The sequence below is a fragment of the Gossypium hirsutum genome, chromosome D12, assembly GCF_007990345.1.
Source record: "Gossypium hirsutum isolate 1008001.06 chromosome D12, Gossypium_hirsutum_v2.1, whole genome shotgun sequence".
Taxonomy (NCBI): Eukaryota; Viridiplantae; Streptophyta; class Magnoliopsida; order Malvales; family Malvaceae; genus Gossypium; species Gossypium hirsutum.
Window position 1 is genome coordinate 21,095,608 of NC_053448.1, and position 19,375 is coordinate 21,114,982.

The window sequence follows — 19,375 nt, forward strand, 5'->3', positions numbered from 1 at the left end:
TTTCTTTATATTTTTCAATTTGTTTTAGACGATCCAGGCAACAACTTGTGTCTCTAATTCAAGTTCGGGTCTCACTATACTTTTTAAGGTTCAATTCGTTTAGCCGACCACATCATTTGGTATTAAAGCTAGGTTTCTAAATAAGGTTTTTATTTATCTTAATTTTATTGTTGTTCTATCTATTAATAAAAAGAAGGCGTATTTTTTTAAAAAAGGAGTCACACATCATTATTAAAAAAAAAGAAAATTTCATATTTGAAGATTTTAAATTTTTTTTTCAACCTCATCATTACAACGTGTGTTTTTATCTTATCTTGAACTTTCTTTTTCTTCTCATTTCTTGCAAGTGTTTGTTGAAGTTATCTCGAGCTACAAGAATTTTTTCTGGTTAAATTAAGTTCAATAAAAAATTCAAATAAGGAACTACGAGTGGAAAAAGCAAGAGCGAGTGAGATTATTAAAGGGTAAAAAAGCCAAATTTTTAGTGAAAACACGAGTGTGAGTGTTATCATCAAGTTGAGTACTGAGTGTTATCATCAAGTTGAGTACTAACACGTAAGGGAGTATGGTGAGGAATTTTATTACTAATCATTTATTATTTGTAGCGATAATGGCACAAGAGCAAGTACGAAGCTAGGTGATGTTTCCAATTTACAAATGCAAGCCTTGGTAGGAGAGACAAGATGAATGATAAGGTTTGAATTCGAACAACTATATGAAAGGTCGAATAGATTGGGAGGAAGGTAAAAGAAAGGGCAACCACCTATAGCTTTTAATGTGAAACAAAAAGAACTTTTGATTGCAAGAATGGTTTTAAATGTGTAAGTCAAGGAAGAAGAACTACAACGAGAAAACATCTTTCACACAAGATGCCACGTCAAAGACAAGGCATGTAGTATGATTATTCACAGTTGAAGCTGTACCAATGTGGTGAGAACAACCTTGGTGGAAAAATTGAATTACAAACTTTGAGGCATCCAAAACCATACAAGCTGCAATGGTTGAATGATTGAGGAGAAGTTAAGGTAAATAAGTAAGTCTTTGTGACATTTTCCATTGGGAAATATAAAGACGAGGTTCTATGTGACATGGTGCCAATGCAAGCTGGTCACATTCTCTTACGAAGACCGTGGCAATACGATAGGCATGTCTTTCACTATAGACATTTCAATTGTTACTCCTTTTGTAACGCCCTAGTTTTAGCAGATTTAAGGTTTTGGCACATAATCTTAAAATAGTTTGTGTGGCGAAGTAGTATCCACCCAAATATTTCTACTGGGCATATAGGACGGGTGTATTCCAATAAACATTTAAGTTAATGATGGTTCTATGTTAGACTACTATGTTAATTGGGTTATGATAATATCATAGTAAAAAAGTACTTATTGTATGAGTTCATGCCAGAAGTATAGCATGCCTATATGTTTGAAATATTGTTCAAGTTATGATACAAGGTAATCTAATTGGGAGTCAATGGAATTGCATCACCGGATATTTAAGATATTTTATTTTCATTTATTTCATTCTCAGATTCTGTAGGTCATTATAAAAGACAAGCTCTGAATTCAGGTGACACATGTTGAGCTATTGTAAGTGAGATTGGACTATTTATATATGTGTATAAGATTAGAGAGGGAGAATTGTTCTTGTTTTTCCTTCTTTTAAAATACTACTATCTTATTCTTTTTGGAACCAAAAGCATTTATTTCTCCTTTAAGCTGAAAACAGTAATTCTGGATCTTATCAGTATTTATTATATGTCTGGGTAAGTTATATGACTCTGCATGTTGAGTTCTGGAAAAGTACGCTTGTTAGAAGCTGTTAAACAGTAAGATAAAGATATAAGGCTTTGCATGGAGATTTCCAATCTTAGTGATGATGGTAAAATGTATGTGAATAAGTTTTAATTGTGTTTCTATGTTCTGTGGCAATATTAGATGCTAATTTGCTTGATAGATGATTGGTTTGGAGCAAAGCGGTTGTAAGTGAGTGTTAGGTGAGACTCTACTCTGAGTCTTGCATGTATATTGTTCATACTGAAGTACATTAGATTAAAATACGGGTTGGACGGTTCTTTACCTAACAGTATTGAAAGGGCTCGAAGCTCATTTCTTTGGAAGTCACTTTCTAAAGTTTGGGTCCTCTTGCGCGAAAACATCATATGGTCAGTCGGTAATGGGAAAAAATTCCAATATTGGAAGGACCCTTGGATTCCCAATCTTGGCTTCCTTATCAATTACATTCATGCTCATGTTAATATTAGTCCCAATAGTCTGCTTAGAGAATTGACCACAGAGGATGGCAATTGGAATTTTGACCTCTAGCAGGCTTGGTTACTAGAAGAGATCATTTTCCATATCAAGAGCATCCCACCTCCACATCCACTTAAAGGACCTAACAGACTATCTTAGCGTCATACTTCAACCGGAGCTTTCACCATCAAAAGTGCTTTTAAAATGTTGAAGGAGGAGTCTTGAAATCCCAAATATGAGTTATGGAAGAAAGCGTGGAAACTCTTAGGACAACAAAGAGTTTATCTTTTTTTCTGGACTGTTCTTAAGCAAAGACTCCTTACCAATGCGGAAAGAGCTAGGCGTGGTTTAGCAGAAGCCCTTCTTGTCCAATTTGTGGACATGCATCAGAGGATATCTTACACGTTATCCGAAACTGCACGTTAGCTAAAGAAGTTTAGAAATAGGTAATCCTGAGAACTCAACAGTTTAAATTTTCTTTAACACTTTGCACAAATGGTTGTCTCTTAGTTTACAGGTCAACCCAAATCCTATGATGGGGAAACTCTTCGGACTATTGGCTTGGCGCCTATGGAAGAATCACCTCTTCATTTTTCAAGGAAAATCATGGAGCCCAGAAGAGATAATTAAAACCTCAGTGTCTTGGGCCAAGCATTTCTCCTAGGCAAGCAAACAGGTTGTGGATGTTGAAATCGAATCGACCCGTGGAGAACCATTGGCAGGAGAGTGGACTTACCTTAACACAGATGGGGCCATTCGAGTGGACTTAGGAGTTGCAGCTGTAGGGGGAGTGTTGCGCGACAAAAAATGGAGAGTGGATCTAGGTTACAACAAATACCTAGGTAATTGTTCGATCCTTGATGCGAAATTTTGGGGTATTCTTGACGGCCTAAAACTCATCCAGTAAAGAGGCGATGCCAAGCTTGTAATTCAATCTGACAACTTGAAGGCAGTTAAAGCTATTCACAGAAGTGTCTTAAAGACCTCAAACTCGGCTCTAATTAGAAGGATATACCTCATCCTATCCCAAGAAAGCAGTTGGCTCCTAAGCTACATTCATAATAAGCAAAATCAAAGTGCTGATTTTATAGCCAAATTGGCTTTTGAAGAAAAGGAAGATCTACAACTAATTGAAACCCCCCAAAAGCAGTCTTAGCACTCATCAAAACTGATAAAGAAATGAATCTTTGTATTTCATTTTCCAATCTTGTAACTTAGTTTTGTAATTTTCATTTTTCACCAAAAAAAAAGTAAGCAATCTGGAATCTGGAAATCATGGATAATATAGTATGAATATGATTAAGCAATCTGGAATTTAGAAATCATGGATAATAGAGTATGAATATGATACTTATACAACTATAGGAATAAAGTTATGATTAGATTAAGATATAATTTAGTCTGCTTGAAAATAAGATTTATGGGATGTATGAAGAGTTTCATGAACTTATGAAATCTTGTGTTTGGGATGTGTCTGTTCATAGTGTTGGTAATGTGAGTCGAGTCACCGCGGTAGTTAATAAGGAAGTCCATCGGGACTGTAAACATGAGCTCTGATACAAAACTTTGAACAAAAAATTCAATGTCCATGGCCATGGCATACTTTGAAAAAGATCTGTTGAATAGCATCTTATCTAATGGGGTTCTCTGTGTGTCCCAGGGTGATGATGGACAAACCTCACTCAATGTGATTTAGGCAAATCCATACAGCAAACACGACAGTTTTGGGATGCCCATGTGTCATCCTGCTAGCCTTTGTGGCACACTTTAAAGGAATGTCTTTGTGGCATACTCTGAAAAGAATGCCTTAGCGACAATCTAAATGGATCGACTTGGTGGTGTACTCTCTATGACTACCTGTATGGTGTGTTCTATTAAGCCTATGTGGTGTGGATTGACAGGATTGTCTAGTAAGTCTCGAATTTGAATGACTGTCTTTATGGTAATATATGAGTAAATTCTATTAGTTCTGGAATAAAGTTGACCAAGATAAGAAATCGATATGCTCTGGGTTAAGAGTTGAATAAATCTTAAGGGTTTTTGTGAAAAGAGATGTGTATCGTTATGTTAAGAAGGGTATATATCATTTTCATATGTAAGTATGAAAGGTGAGCGGTATTGTATCTTCATCTAAAATCAATCTGAATATGAGTCAATGTTATCTTGTAATATGGGTTTATGATATAACACGATATGGGTTCCATCTAAATGGACTATGTTGTGATCTATCAGTAGAGAAAATGGGTGGTACTGAATTAGGGTACGTTTGAGTTTGAATTAATGGTATTAAATTTTGTGTAAGTGTTCACCAAACTTATATGTACCCGCCCGCGATAATGTCAGTGAACATCTGTTGAAATAAGTGCAAGGGTTAAGACATGGGTTGTTGGAAGTGGACTTTGAGGATATGTTTTGCTTGTTGGGAAATGTGCCCATATTGTAGTAAACATGTAACTATTTTTTATTTATTTGAACAATGAATAAATAAACAAATTTAATTTCACATTTCACTATTATGTCTTTTGTATTTTCTATCTTTTATATTTTGTATGCATAGCAAAATTGTGACAAGCAAATATTAGCTCATTGATTGTCTAAAACTCAAACTGAAGATAAATGGCATTGTAAAGAATGTTTACATTGCGAGAAAGACAACTTCAATAGATAATCAAAATAAGTCTGTAATCTCGTAAAAGAATCAAAATGAGCATTTGATTCACATACTAAGAAGGATTATTATGTCGTCTACAATTCCAATTGGGGAGATGGCTAGTCTTGGCTATTGGAGCATTTGACTCCACGAGTAGAGACATAGATACATTTATTGGTAGAATGATACATTGGACTGGAACCAATATGAATTAATTCTGAATCCGTTTGTGAATTAATTCACTTGTGACTTTCATGGTGTGATTTACCTAAATCCTGAGCTAGTCACTGACCATGCATATGCAACTCATGTGCTTTGGTATAAGTGGAGGCTTATGCTCTAAGATGATCGAGCCCATAGCCGGTATGTTGGGTATATGACTTGTGTATGACCTGGTTTTACTAGCAACAGTGGAATTCATAGCTCAATTAAAGAGTTAATGATATCCTCTCATTGGCACTGTGTGGATTGATAAATATGGAACGTGGCCACAGGTTGCTTGGTCTCGAACGAGCAATTTATCACAATCATTTGTTGATAGTGATCATATTAATCATTAAGAAGACACAATGACGACAATGAGATAAAAATGATTGTATTGAGTGAACGGATTTCACTCAAAGGAATCAAGGATGTCATATGAGGGTAACACACACATGACGAGGTCATTGGACAGAACAGTTGGATGAATTGCTTTCATAAAAAGTATAGAATAAGGAGTTTTCAATCATGGTACTTATTGTGGACTAACTCCATGATTGAGTAATTCTGAATTATCGAAATGATGCTTCTGGACATAATTGCAATCACTAGAGCCTAATTGTATATGTCTGATTGGTCCCTCCTCTAGCTCAACAAAAGTTCGATCGAACTGCATTTGAATCAGAAGAAAATTCTACGACTTTGGGAATAATTTAGTTGAGTCAATTTATTCGATGTGAAATTAAATTAGATGGTCGTGAGAATTGTTCAACTAGAGAATTTGGTTAAAAAATTTTCTAAGTGATTTTTTGAAAACATAATTTTGATCAAGTAAAATTAAATTAATCAAATCAATTAAAATTAATATGATATTCTTGGAAGTTAATTTTCAAGTCAGACAATTGGCCCAATGGGTAATTGAACTTGAAAATTTGACCTGAGATCGTACTTTGGGCCCAGAAGCCCAAAATTGACGCCAAGACTAAAAAACTGTTCTAATTGGGCTCAATATGTGAAACCGGGCTGATGGTCCAACCGGTGGCTAGATCAGACCAATTGGGTCGTCATTGACCCGAACCGAACCAGCTCGGGGTGTTGTAAGGGTGTCGCACCTACATCACCGGACATGGCGACGGTTGGTCGTTGGTGGTTGAGTAGTGGAAGAGTTACACTCCTACTGAGACTCTACCAGAGAATTTGATTTTAGATTAATTATTCCAAAAATAATATTATTTTAATAGTTTAATATTAAATTAAATTTAATACTTATCTTAATAGTATTTTATTAATTTAATATTGAAGTGATTATCTTAATATTAAATTTAATCTAATATTTATCTTGATAAATATTATATTAATTTAATATTAAAGTGATTAAGTTAAATCATAGTTGAATTCTCTAAACTCTCCCTGTATAAATAGAGCCTTGGGTCATTATTTACACACACTTGAATTCAAGAGAAAATTGTTGAGAGAAAATTCTTTAAAGAGATTATTCCAGAAAATTTCTAGAGATATTTTTTTGATTTACAACTTGACCCAAGAATTTATAGAAATTACAAAATTACCCCACTGGTAATTTTTGTGAAAAATTTTCTGATTCAAAGCGAGCCCACACTCGGTAGACATGAGCTTGAGGATAGCGGAGAATACTACTCAGTCGAAGCGCTCAGCCTAAACGAATCGAAAATGTACCATTTTGATTAAGTGTTTATTATTTTAGATATTACAACTAAGATCTTGTTTTGGAAAAAAAATTTAAAACTCTAGTTTTTCCCTAAATTTATTTTCTATTGCGTTTTTCAAACCTGTTTTTCCAACACTGCTAAGGAATTACTAGGGGCCAGAGATTTATGAATTGAATGGAAGGATCTCTCAGTTGACCAAATAAAGAAGACTTATTATGATAAGAGAATGATAACGGGCATATAAGAGAATGATAAAATTGTAATGGTATTAGCCGAAATAAATGACACAGAGTAATGGTTAACTCACAGTATTTTTACAAGATTAAGAAGCATCTATCAAGGTATGGTTAAGATTCAACTCACTAAGTACTCATGTACTTACAAGATTTACTATTTTCTTTTCAGGCATTTGGGAAGAGACTTCACCTGAAGGGACAACGCCAGTACCCCATGCTGGTGGCAGTGTAGGCTATTATGCATACAGTGGATTTTGCGGCGTAGTTTTGAATATGCCTTTTGAGTCTGTAATAAATAAACTTCTAAATTGTAAAGATCTATATCAAGAATGTTGTAATCAATTAATATTTTAAATACTTCCCTTTTTTCTTGTAAAAATTATTTAATTAAAATGTCATCGAACATGTTTTAAGAAATAGGAAATTGTAAACTATTTTTGTTAATGCTTAAGTTTTATGTAGTAACACCCGAAATCCGAACCCAGTGAATCGGGTCCAATTTAGGGAATTACACCTTTGAAGTCAAAAAAAGATCTATCACCCTTGTTCTTTTAACCCCAAAATAAGTATATGAAGATTAATTGAGGTTAAAAAAAGTGAGAGCAAAAGTTGAGTAAAGCGAGTAAAGCATAATCGCTCGATGCGATTAAACTGCATTATGAGTCGATGCGAGGTAGGTGCAAATAAACTGCATCCACATCTTGACCATCAGGAACATGATGGTTGTGTTAAACATGAGGCTCGTGTTAACCTTCAATGGTACCTCAGAGTTGGCTTGGTGAGTCTACTCGCCATGACCCTCCATCAAGTAGTCTATAATACCCTCCATGTCAAAATCCTCAAAAGTAAATAAGTCTAAGGTCTTTAAAAAATCATTGGTATAATACGGGGCATCGTAGAATCGACAAATATCTCGAGCTGTAATCGGCACCTCTTTGCCCCAGACAGTCATTAGTTGATTATCTCACCTCTTTGTTTCCAATTCTTCCTATCTTTCAGGGAGGTGTAAAATTCATATACAATAACATCAATCATTGGTTCGGTTGGGGTTGAGCAACAATTATTCCAACGGTGGGCTCGAACAATATCCAAATCTCGTCGCAAGTAGACATAGTAGGATCGAACCTACATTTCTGTATAATGATTGTCTACTCATCTGAAAGAAGAACCTTTCAACTTTCAGATTATGGAAGTGATTGGACTCGGGGTTACTTGGTGCTTGAATGGAATATCGTTGTTTTCTTGGTGCCATTTTCAAGTTAAAGTGAAATAACAACTAACCCAAGTAATAAAAATGGTAAAGAACAAGTTTCAAACATGATACCTCAGGCGGTTGTCCATTATTCTTGGTTTTTGATCAACGTAGAATGGAACTAAATGAAAAATGAAAACAAAAATGAAAAGAGGATATGAACACTTACTTAGGTGAATTGGAGTTTCAAAACGTCAAAAATCGAAGCTCGGTGGTAAGGAAAACGTGCGGCGACTCCAAAGGGATGTTTTCTCTCCTTTGGGTGTTTTAGATTGTGTGTTCTTATGCCTAAAACTAGTGGTTATAAATAGAAATTTGACAGGCTTTATGCCTGAAATGACCCAATTTCGACTGAAAACACAGACGTGTTGCACCACAGCCTGTGCATGGTGCAACACGATGCCTTAATATTACCCATTTTATATTCGAAGTCTTCATGTCACGTAAAAACTTGTGTGTGGTGTGACATGGCCCTTTAACATTAGATACCCTTGCTTCGAAATGCATGTGTCGCCATAGCCTATGCATGGCACAACACGACATTATTTCCAACCCTTTGGGGTGTGTCGATATCCTCCGATTGTCCGTTTTCGTCCTCTTTTAGCTTTACTTCATCCCATTATGTCTGAAAACCTGTGTTCTACCGATCTTAACATGTAATTACATCCTAATTATCTTAAATTTTTAGTACAAGCTAGAAATTAAAACTAAATTACAGAATTTTACAAAATTATTAAAGTTCAATGGTTAATGTTATGTCTTGCTACCGGATGTGTCCAGTAATTCTTTAAACTTTACCATCGACTTCAATTTTCGTTCACAATCATCTTGGCTCTTCCAATTGCTTTCTTTTTTTTCTGGATCTCGCCATTTATCTTATTCTCGTGTCTTATGAGTACCTACATCTATACCTTTTGTTATTATTTTTTAATTAAAATTACTGTATTGGGCATCGGTTCGATGTTCTCCTCGATTGGTTCTTAGTGCTTGGTTTCTTTCTCTTTCTTTATGGTCTTGTCAACTTCTTTCGTGAATTTCTTTTATTCATGGTTGTGTCCAATTAACATATTCAATCCCTTTCTCAATTGTACCATGATTGCCTTTATGTGTTCCTACCCATCTCTTCGAGGATTATTCACCGTGTTACTAGGGAGGCTTTGGCCATTTTATTTTTGGAGCATCGTCATTAATTGTCTCATTTGATTGCTGAAGTTGTCCATTCGGGATTCGAGTCATCCGCATATTGTTTTAACTCATCAAATATCAATCTTTATTAATTGCATCTCCTCATCTAGTCGGTTGAATCTTTGACCACATGCAGTATGGTCGTTATCCATAGTACGTTGTTGCAACAGTGAAGTTTGATAAAGGGTATGTTTTGAGTTTATGCTTGATTTGCTTCTCCTTGGTAACCTCCCCATTTGAAGTTCGGATGATTTCTCCAACCAAGATTATAAATATTTGAATAGGGGTCGTAACCCCTATTTTTTACGTAATTTGCTTCCTTCGGTTAGCTTTCTGAGTGTAGCTTCGCTCTCGTTGGCTTGACTAGCATCTCTAAATGGTTAAGCTTTTCTAAAATTTGTTCGAATCTATCCTCTCCGTTCCCTTTGTTCACTGCTTTTGCCATTGGAGGCTTCGATTGGTACATAAATCTCTTTTTAGGCCATATGTACGAATTCATAGCCATATCTTTAATGACTTTTTGAGCTCATTCGTAATTCTCCATCTAGGTTAGATCAAATATGTTCGTCAACACCATTGTAGAATATTTGAATTTGGAGCCATGCTTGCAGTCCATAGTGTAAGCACTTCCTTAGATTGTCTTAAAATGCTCCCATGCCTCGTAAAGGGTTTCACCTTTGTATTGTTTAAAATTAGTTATTTCTTGCCGAAGTTGAATGGTTTGACTAATTGAGAATTTTTATGAAGAAAATTTCCGCTAGATCATTCCATGTTGTAATGGAACCTTGTTCTAATGAGTCTAACCAATTGGTTGTGTTGTCACATAATGAAAATGGGAATAAACGTAGACGTATAGTGTCATTGATTACCCCATTATACTTGAAGGTAACACATAGTTGAAAGAACTGCTTCAAGTGTTGGTTTGAGTCTTCAACCATGTTCTCTTTAAATTGTAGTGTGTTTTAGGTCATCTATATTATGGTTGCTTTTAGCTTGAAATTTTTGGCGTTAATTGTCGACCACTCAATCCTTATTCACACCGCATCTAAGGTAGGTAAGGCGTACTCACGCAACGTCCTCTGAGCCATTGGGACTTCTTCTCGGTTATTTTCTTGTGGTTTGCGTGACTCTTCGAATAACAAATTTTCCCAAGGTAATTTTATTACTGCAGGTGGATCGTTATCCATTATTTGACGGTTGCACCTAAGTATTTGCTCTAGATCTAGGTAAAGTTCAATTGGAGTGCTGAAGCTTTAAATCATACACGAACTGAAACAAAAATAAAAACAACAAACAAAAGTTAAAAAATCATATCTATAGCTCCTAACGTTCCTACTTATCTTATTAATTGTAAAAATTTTATTTTCAAAATTTATTGCCGAAACCTCTCGACAACAAAGCCAACAACTTGACCTCTTATAAACGAATTATAGTTTATAAAATAAATATAACACCAAAAATATAAGAATTGAGAACGGTGGTGTCCGCAAGTGCACGAGCCAAATTGTAATATAGTTGTACAACGAAATATTGGAAGTATTTCGAGGATAGTACCCAAAGGAGGATGGAACAAATATTGAAAATACTTTTTACAATACTATGTCTAAGCAGTAATAGTTAATTTCTATATTACGATGGATCATAAAATAGATTAAGAGGGTTAAAAATAAATAAATAACAAAAATAAAGAAATAAAGAAAGTTAAACAAATGAATTAAATTGTTAAACCAATCAGGAAGATTAACTTGCTTCAAGGTTGGCAATTAACTTTGTATTGGAGTTTTAGAGTGAATTATTTATCGATTAAGCAATTATTACCTTTCGACTCTAATTAACTTAATCGATTGGTTGATACTCATTCAACTCCCGACATCACTTTCTCAACTAGGATAAATTATGATTTACTCGGTTTGACTTTATCTTCTGATCTCGTCTACCCTATGATAACTTATTAGGATTGTCAAGCCTAACAATTTAAGAACTCATAATTTACACCAACTAATCCATCTTGAGAAATCCTAAATCCTTCGTTAGTCACATCCCCATCCACTCGCTAATCTCCCCTAAGGGATTTAGCCACTCATGTTATTCATAATCTCAATTTCTATTGAATAAACCATATAAAAAACATGATCGATTCGGAGAAGAAAAAATATTTGAATAATTGTGGATTGAGTACCCAATGGGGAACAGAGTAGCAAATCTCTCGATTGGAATAACGAAATAAAAAAATACAAATAAAAATATAAACTGAATACTTTAAATAAATAAACAAGTCCTTAAATCAAAACTGATTCAAGAAGAAAAACAAGAAAGTATCTAAAAGCCGAAAAAAATAACTAAACCTAATTCTAAACTACGACGATTTTTGAAGGCGTCTAGGATGACTTGATTACATTCAACCCCTAATTTCTTATTTATAGAGGTCTTGGCAACTCAAATTAGGTCTTCGGCACGTCCTAGGTCTTCGTATAAGTTTAATTTCTTATCTATCTTGTGTCGTTCGTTTGTGGCTTTGACGTCCCGGAAAGCTTGTGCATAAAACAACCTTTCCTTCCATGTCAATTGGGGCTTTGTATTTTTATCTTACACACTCAATTAAACCAATTAACACAACCTAAAGCCCGTGCCAGCCTATTGGGTCACAACACCTATAAAATATGTTTAAAACACTTATTTTTATTAAATTTTAATCCTAATGCCTAAATACTGAAAACATAAATTAAAATCCTAAATTGTTTAGAAAATAAATTCCGTAAGTGTGGAATTAACCCAAATTAACTACTATATTTAACGATAGGTCAATATGCTGAAGATCTTCCCATCTATTTACCAAAATACCATGAGAATTTACATGATTGCATGCAAGATTGAAACACCAAAAAGAAAAGAAATAAACCACAAAAAAAACCTCATAAAGGAATGAAATTGGAAAATTTCTAGAATTGTTTGGAATTGTGTGATGAATTTCCCCTAACACTGGAGCCACATGAGCGAAACAGTGTGATGAAACTAGAAAATTGTTTGCTTTGAAGAGAGATTGAAGAAGAAGTGACTAGGGTTGGAAGGGAGAAGAAGAAGGGTGGATGAAGGGAAAAAATAAAATAAATTAAAAATAATTAAAAATCTCACGTCATGATATGATTGGTCAAGAAGATTTTTTAATGATTGGATAAAAGCGTATAACGGAATTAGAATTTAAATATTATTTTTTACCAAAAAATAATTTAAAAACCATATACTTTGGGGCAAATTTTGGTTTAAGCCTTTTATATATTATCTTAGAAGGCTTAATGTACTCTTATACAATAGCAAAAGAAATAAAAATTAATTAAAATCATTTTGGGATTAAAAACACTCCACTAATTATTTATAGAACTTTTTTAAAAAAATTAAATAATATAAAGGGTAAATTACACCAACAGTCACTCAAGTTTGGGGTAGTTGACAAAACAATCACCTTGGTTTCATTTCAGTCACTCAACTTTGGAAAAGTGACAAAACAGTCCTTTTTGCGATTTTCCGTCACAGACGTCACGGCAAAGTGACATGGAAGATGACGACATGCTTGGTGTCAAAAAAACCCTCCAGCTAGCCGGTTACCACCAATTTAACAGCCCTATCAGCACCAATTTAGGGTTTAAGAAGAGAAAAAAAAAGAAAAAGAGGAGAAAAAATAGAGATGCCTCCAGTGATTCCAAAATCAACTACTAGGCTTATGGTATCTCATTGTTTCCACTGAAACTGCAGACAAATTATGTCTTCTGCACAAATACACACAACCTTTGAAACCCAATCCACCATTTTTTTCAAAGAAAAAACATATGTTTGATGAAATTTTCTTACTTGCTCTGCAACTATTGATACATTATCTTCCCAAACAAAAACTTTACATCTGTAAAGACATGGTGTTTCAATGACGAAAATGGGTTATTTTATTTTTGAGTTTTCATTTTGGGTTCATTTTTTTCCTTTTATATTTGGTTCTTTGATTCTTCCATCCTGATGTAAATAATCACTAGCAGCTTTTGGCAGGTCAAAGTTGTATATGTAAATAGTTTCTTGAAAATCAATCCCATTGGCTACAATATTCTTTGCTTTTTTTTCTTCAAATAACGACAATTTCCCCTTTGCTACAAATTCCCACCGTATGAGACGACTGTCCAAATTACCCTCGAAGAAGTTTACAAATAACCAACGGTCGGAAGGTTCGTTAATTTTCCCCCTCCATCTTCCCAAGAGTTAGTTGCAGCAGAAATGAGAAAAATCTCGAGCGCTAAAAACCGAGGGTCAGGATTTCATCAGAAGGAAAAAGAAATGGTGCATTTAAACTTAAATTAAATTTAAAAAGAGATGAATAAATATAGGAAAGATTGGAAAAGATGTTCCTAACAATAAACAAAAATAAAACATAAAAACCATATTGTTTTGAGGGGTTCTTTGGTTACATACCAATCTTCCATAAAGACACCCCCTCAAAACACCAATACGTGATTGTGATGTACCTCATATCTTTGATTTTTTTTCTTTTTCTTTTGAAGCGGGGAGATTTGATTTTCATGTTTCATAATCATCCACCAACTTTTCTAATTTGGATGTTGAAGACGAATTTGGATTGAAAAAATAGAAATACGAATACAATGTTTCCTCTTTTCTTTCTCTTTTTTTTTTGAAATAGCGATCCCAACTTAAACGCTATAATCGCTATTTTAATTTCGATTCTTTTCATCATTTATACTCATCATCATAGTAAATTAGTAATGGCTGTCAAAGGTTTTTTTTTTTTAATTTTTGGAGTTTTCTTTTTTTTTTCTGGTATTTGGATATAAAAGTGTGATTTGTGTTTGTTTATGCAGAAACGGCAAGAGAGGACGGAGAGGAGATAAACCCGGAAAAGGAATCAAAATCCGAGGTTGTGGAGAGAAGTGAATCATTAAAACAAAATGAGGAGTCGTCATCGATAAGGGAACCGGACATTCCCGCCGTCCGGGGATTGGATTCCGATAGCAGCGGTGGTGCCTGCACCAGCAATTGTCCCTACTATTCTCAAAAGCCGCCGCAAGTTTTCCAGAGATGGAACCGAGATTCTTATGCTTTGCAATGGAAGCATGTGATCTATAATATTAAGAAGAAATCAGCCAGGAGTTTCTCTATCATTCCTTTGCTCACAAATAACTACGAGATGTCTAAGAAGAATTTGTGGAGGAAATTGACCAAATTTTACGGCTCCGAGGCCGGCGTCGTTGATATTGACGGTATACCGGTGCCTAAACCATCATGGAAGACTTTTTCTTACTCCGACCTTTGTGCTGCTACAGATCATTTCAGTCCTGGTAAAAAACAACATTATCAAATTTACATTTTAATGTTGTCATTCTTGATGTCGGCTTCACTTGTCTTCGAGTAACAAACTTTGTCCAATATTTTAATGTTGCACTTACTGCTTTCCTGGTTGAACATTGGGACTATGAATTTTCCAGCTGAAGGACCTTTGCGCTATTAGGGAACATTAATTTGGCAGATTGGGGTAAGAGAAGGGTTTGTAAATGTTACGATTCGAATCAAGATTTGCTCGATTTCACCTCTTAAGAATAGCTGCATGAACCAACTAAGTTGAGCATGTTTCTGGACCTGTGTATAATTTGATTTGATTATAAGCTTTATGTATTCAACTAACACATCTTAGAGAGAAATGCATCTGCAGCCAAATGGGTCAAAGTTGCCTGCAATTGAAAGCAACTCAGGGATTTAAAGAGAAGTTCCGATAAAATTTTTCCTTTGATCAAGGGAAATGAAGTTGACTATTTTGTTTTTCTAGTTTTGATTATGTATGATTTTAACAATTCATAATAATGTTGTAGAGAATATGCTGGGAAAAGGGGGCAATGCGAAGGTATACAAAGGGCACTTAACTGATGGTCAAATTGTAGCAGTGAAGAAGCTAATAAAGAATGAGAAGGAAGAAGAAGATAGAGCCAATGATTTCTTGTTAGAACTTGGGATTATTGCTCACATTAATCACCCAAATGCAGCTCACTTAATCGGATTCAGTGTTGATGGAGGCTTGCACTTAGTCCTTCAGTTTGCTCCTCATGGCAGCCTTGCTTCTGTGCTTTTCGGTATCTCTAATATATGACTGTTCCACCGTCAGATTCATTTGTACTAGGGAAAGAAAAGAAATGGATCTAGATGGCTAAGATTTATGTTATGCACTGCAGGTTCAGATGAGTGTCTAGATTGGAAGACAAGGTACAAGGTGGCGACAGGGATAGCAGAGGGATTGAAATATCTCCACCACGATTGTCCGAGACGCATTATACATCGAGACATCACAGCCTCCAACATACTGCTCACTGAAGATTATGAAGCTCATGTGCGTAATCTCCGTGTACCTATGTTACCTGAATATATATCTGACATGGATATGGTAATTTCTTCTGCTCATTGCAGATCTCGGATTTTGGTTTGGCAAAGTGGCTGCCGGAGAATTGGCATCAACATGTTGTCCATCCCATCGAAGGAACATTCGGGTTAGGCATGCAGCTGCTTTTGCCTTGTTAACTTCGTTTGTTATTCTCATAAGTCATTTCACAAAGTCGAATTGGGGCTAATGCGTATGAAAATGCCTCCAGGTACTTGGCTCCAGAGTACTTCATGCATGGGATAGTTGATGAAAAGACCGATGTATTCGCATTTGGAGTCCTGTTACTGGAGATATTAACTGGCCGTCGCGCAGTCGATTTATCCCGACAAAGCCTCATGAGTCATGATTTGGGTACATCTTCTACCCCAAAAGCAAATCAACATTTATATTATGTATAATTCGAAGATATGAAGTTGGTTTCCATGTTTTTTGATACAGGGAAAGCCACTTCTGGAATCAAATAAAGTGAAGGAACTGGTAGATCCTCGACTGGAAGACGATTACGATCAAACACAAGTGAAACGTGCAATGTTAACAGCTTCCATGTGCATAAACCATTTAGCCAACCTACGTCCAAGCATGACAAGGGTAAGTAAATGAAAAACAAATCCTCCATTTCCACTCAGTCCCATTGGTAAATTTGGGGAATTGGTGATGATTTTTCCAGGTGGTGGAGTTGCTTAAGAACGAAGATGGTGCAGTAGAGAGTCAGCAGAAGAGTTGTGGAGAGAAAGCAGTGATAGTAGACGGTTGTGACTTGCAAGATTATAGTCGAAGCAGCTATCTAGATGACTTGAACCGTCATATGCAGCTGGTTTTGGAGTAATGGCTTTAGTTGGTTTATTTGTGAAAATTGGTACAAATCAATGAAATGAAATTTCATAGGTGTAAATATTTTGGGCTTCCTTTCTTCGATTTCCTTTTGCCATTCACACTCTGAAGATGATTGGGAGCTTCAATGTCCATAACTCAAAGGGAACAATTAGAAATCAGATGTCATTTGGGTTAATATTGTACTAAAATATTAGAAAAAGAAACCTGTCAATAGTTGTCTTTTTTTCTTCATGCTTTTCATAAAATTCGTATGTAAATTTAAACATTCACCAACTGCTAAGTGCTGGCTTTATTTGTGATTACTATTAGTCAAATCAGTTTGCAATTGGCACTGATTTATTTTTATATTTGTGATTTTCATAGAATTCATATGTAAATTTGAACACTCAGTAAATTAAGTGTTAACCTTATTTGTGATGTGATTATTACTAGTCAAATCACTTTATTTGGGATTAGTACTAGTCAAATCAGTTTCATATTTGTGATTTTCACAGAATTCAGATGTAAATTTGAGCACTCTGCAACTGCTAAGTGCAACCTTATTTGTTTGTTATTACTACTAGTCAAATCAGTTTGCAATTGACACTGATTTATTTTTATTTTTATTTTAAAAACTCCATTTCATTATTTTTTTAAATTTATAATATAATTTTTTTTGACATAATATAACTAGTTTGTTGGTGGGGTTAATTTTATTTATTTAATATATGTCTATCCATAAAATAAAATTAAAAAAATTAAGAACTAAAAGAATATAATTGAAATGCTTTAAAATAAAATAATTATTAAAAATTTTAATATAATAAAATGACATTATGAGTACTATAAAAAACACTATGAGTATTATTATATTTTGAATGGAGTATAATAAAATATTTAAAATAGTACTTAATATTTAAATATAAAAATATAAAAAATGATTTTTTTTATTTTTAAAAATTTTAATTATAAATTATCATTTAATCAAAATCAAAGAAATAGGAATGATCTAGAAATAGAAAAAATAATTTAAAAGAAATTTAATGGTCAAAATAAATTTAGATTTTTATAAAGATCATTGGACTAGTACTAATCGAGTTGTTTTTGTAATACTATATCATTAGAGAGAGCTCAATCTCAATACTATAGTGGAATAACTTCGTGACTAAATGAGTTTATACTTAATAAGCGAAATGTTGAAACTTAATTATAAATTATTTGAGCCCTAATTACAAATGTTCAATCAGTCCCTCCACTAGTTCATTGAAACTGGAAAAGAATTACATGTTGAACCAAATGAACAGAAATGGATAAAAATGAATAGAAATTGTAAAGTTGGAGAAACGGAAAACATTCAGAAATGAATGTCATTTTCTCACTAAATAGAAATGACCTGGAAAATTAATTTATAGTTTTTCGAATTATTAATTAATTAATTGAAGTTCGAAAATGAAATTAAATTAATTGGTCATTGTGAATCCATTGAATGTGGAAATATGAAATATATTTTCTCATAGACTCTTTTACGGTAAAGATGCCAGGATTTTAACAGAGTTAGAATCAAGTTGAGAAAATTATTTAATTGGGAAATTAATTAATTAATTTAAATTAATTCATTATATTTATTTTAGAAAATAGAAAAACATGTATTGGGTTGGATTGTATTATAAAGTGTTGAGTTAAAAGTCCAATAAATACTTATAATTGAACCCAATACAGGAGAGGCCCAAAAGCCCTTCATGTTAATTCATGGGACGGAAAACCCTAGTATATTTAAGTAGGGTTGTCACCCCTCTCTCTCCTAGTTAAACTGGGATTTTATTTTTCTATTGAAATAGACTTTGTTGATTCAACAAGAGTTTCACTTTTTCTCCCTATAAATATATGGCACCGATAGGGCTAAATAAACAACTTTTGAGATATTGTTATTGTAACACCCCTAACCCTTTCCTGTCGTCGAATTAAGGTCACGAGTATTACTAACGAATCAAACAATTAATTCAATCATAATCAACATATAAACTAACTAATAACATTATAATATGCAGGGGCAGGTCACGAAAATATAATACTTTCATGCTAGATTCTTATACATTCGAATAATAAATTATTCTATGCATTTCTAAACTTGGTCTTCCACTATCTACACACTTATCACTATTTATCCCTTCTAGAATGTCGAATTCGGATACATACATGACTATTCCAATTATTAGCATCAAAGTATTAGTCCATACTCTGTCTACGATTATCTTTTTAATTTATCTTCGATGATGTTAGTGGAATGCACTTAATTTAGATTTGTTGATCCACCCCATACAGAATAAAAATTACTCTTATAGCCCCTATTTCGAGTCTATGGAACCCTAAAAGTAGTTCAAAAATAGGCAGGGACTAATTTGAAACAATTCTGGAAGTTTAGGAAATAATTACAAAAATTTTGATTTTGGGGTCACACACCCGTGTGGCCAAGCCATGTGCACCTAAAAGTACCTTAAAACTCAAGTTTACCATTTCATATTTACTTGGGCACTAAGCAACTCAATTACCAAACGTTTAACCTATTCAAAACACGATTAAACATATCCAAAATACACCAAATTCATCACCTACTATGTCTAACCAATGCACCCTCATTGGTATCACATTTTATATGTTCAAATACATCAACAAC

General features: G+C 34.1%; 1 protein-coding gene and 1 non-coding gene across 3 annotated transcripts; both read left to right on the forward strand.

Moving 5' to 3' along the window:
- Window positions 1-10,073: 10,073 nt before the first annotated feature.
- LOC121224821 (small nucleolar RNA R71) lies at window positions 10,074-10,178 on the forward strand. The gene has a single exon (XR_005922565.1). It is a non-coding gene; the product is annotated as a small nucleolar RNA R71 (small nucleolar RNA).
- A 3,669-nt stretch (window positions 10,179-13,847) lies between these two features.
- LOC107945419 (receptor-like cytosolic serine/threonine-protein kinase RBK1) lies at window positions 13,848-17,167 on the forward strand. Of its 2 annotated transcripts, none has more exons than XR_001696538.2 (8): window positions 13,848-14,237; window positions 14,321-14,797; window positions 15,326-15,583; window positions 15,683-15,837; window positions 15,915-15,994; window positions 16,097-16,239; window positions 16,327-16,476; window positions 16,556-17,167. XR_001696538.2 is itself a non-coding variant. In XM_016879426.2 (8 exons), the coding sequence occupies exons 1-8, from the start codon at window positions 14,225-14,227 to the stop codon at window positions 16,712-16,714; spliced, it is 1,428 nt and encodes a 475-aa protein (XP_016734915.1). In that variant the 5' UTR covers window positions 13,848-14,224; the 3' UTR covers window positions 16,715-17,167. The 2 variants fall into 2 exon arrangements, 1 of the variants encoding a protein (XP_016734915.1); XM_016879426.2 differs by having other exon boundaries at window positions 16,097-16,230; window positions 16,325-16,476.
- The last annotated feature ends 2,208 nt before the right edge of the window (window positions 17,168-19,375 follow it).